Source organism: Opisthorchis viverrini, assembly GCF_000715545.1.
Source record: "Opisthorchis viverrini unplaced genomic scaffold opera_v5_129, whole genome shotgun sequence".
Classification (NCBI taxonomy): domain Eukaryota; kingdom Metazoa; phylum Platyhelminthes; class Trematoda; order Opisthorchiida; family Opisthorchiidae; genus Opisthorchis; species Opisthorchis viverrini.
The window spans coordinates 449,437-451,074 of record NW_008751783.1 but is presented as its reverse complement, the minus strand read 5'-3'; the positions used below and the strand labels follow the sequence as shown (position 1 = coordinate 451,074).

The 1,638-nt window shown below is 47.3% G+C and overlaps 1 protein-coding gene across 1 annotated transcript in view; it reads left to right on the top strand.

Annotated features, from left to right (window-relative positions):
* Positions 1 to 1,638, top strand: part of T265_13978 (hypothetical protein) — a gene marked incomplete at both ends in the record, with an annotated part of 45,619 nt that overhangs the window by 26,726 nt on the left and 17,255 nt on the right. The window contains 1 exon segment of the mRNA XM_009171477.1: positions 954 to 1,258. Coding sequence (XP_009169741.1) covers positions 954 to 1,258 — 305 coding nt within the window.

Here is a 1,638-nt window from a genome sequence, read left to right as displayed (position 1 = left end):
AAAGGGCGCCGGCCTAACCCGGTGACGCAGTGAATAAAGCATTACTGTCTCACCCGTGAGGTGGCCGCGCATATCCGGTACCTTGATCTGCTTGCTTTCCTTTGGCATTCCTGGCATGTTTGCACCTTTGGGAGCGATGTTTTCGCCAGTAAATCCCGCTTGATCATTGCAGCACTCATGCCCGACTACCCCGTCAAGGTGGCTGCTTTAGACCGAAGGAAGAGTAGAAGGTTGATGTTGATGAGTTAGTTTCACTTTCGGAAATTCGCGATATCATTATTGACTAGCGGAAACAGTTGTTGCCTCACTCTCGCACAGAGATAATGCTAGCCATCAACAACAAACTAGCCCAATTTACGCCGTCACTAAGCGAAATCGTAGGTTAGTCCATAAATCTTTTAAAATAACAAACTTCCCCTGCATGGTAAAAAGAAGTTCGGTAACGGAACCTGGTCTAAGACAACCGTCGTCGTCACAATGAATTTCTCTGTTGGACAGCGAGAGTGATGTGGATGCAAACAACACACAAGCGAAAAACTTTCTATCTCTTGAGATGGCAAGTGACTATTGCCGTTTGAAATTCACCCGATGGCATCTCTCCCCTTGGAAGCGGAGGGGTTCATGTTTCACTAGTGCCTTTAAACCCTCTTTTTCGTAGCTCTGCGGCATACTCTAGTGTATATAATCAAAACACCACCTGGTTACTTGTGACTGCGACGTGTACGCTATCGATTCGGCCTAACCACTACACAGTAACCATACAGTAAAATGCCCAGATGCACCATATTATCCTGTATTCAAGCTTCTGTTCATTGGTCCCAACCAAATCCCAGACTCAACTCATCATCCAGTCCGTAATGGTTATGATGGTTAGCTTGCAATATCTGTCGGCCATCAATACAGGAACAAATTGAGACTGTGCCCTGACTGATTTACGTGTTTAATTCCACTAGCTTCGCGTTCGCTGTTCCTGCTGTGATCTCATCCGGATTCGCGCCTTATTCATCTTGCCCAAAGTACCAAGGCCAACTGCTTCGTGAGGCTGACCGACTGCAAGAACTACTCATAGAAGAGTGTCTTCCTAGTGTTTGCAAAGCTGTATCCCAAATCAAAAATCCACCGCGGGCGACTCGAAACCCCCGGATCGACTCTATCCCGCCCAGTGCGTTAGCGTGGCTACGGCCAGTTCAACTGCATCGCATTGCAACCGCTTGCCGAATACAATTTCCAGATCCTCGGCTCATACAATACGACTGTGGTAAGCAATTGTGATGAATCACCTCCTCGGTAGTTCACGTCATGTCACCTGTATTATATGCTTGTTTAGCTGTGTAACGGGAACTATGAGGAACCAGCACCTAGCTATGATAGACAGTGAGTTCGCCTCATCATCATCATCATCATTGTCAGCGTCACCTGTATATATGCTTGTTTAGCTGTGTAACGGGAACTATGAGGAACCAGCACCTAGCTATGATAGACAGTGAGTTCGCCTCATCATTCTCATCATCATTGTCAGCTGTAAGAACCGCGTACTGGTCGTACACTGGTTGTAGCTGCCACAGTTTCCTTCACCGATGATTGGGGGGGGGGTAGCTGCGCATTGCACGCGCGAGCTGGTAAATTGGTGCATAAATC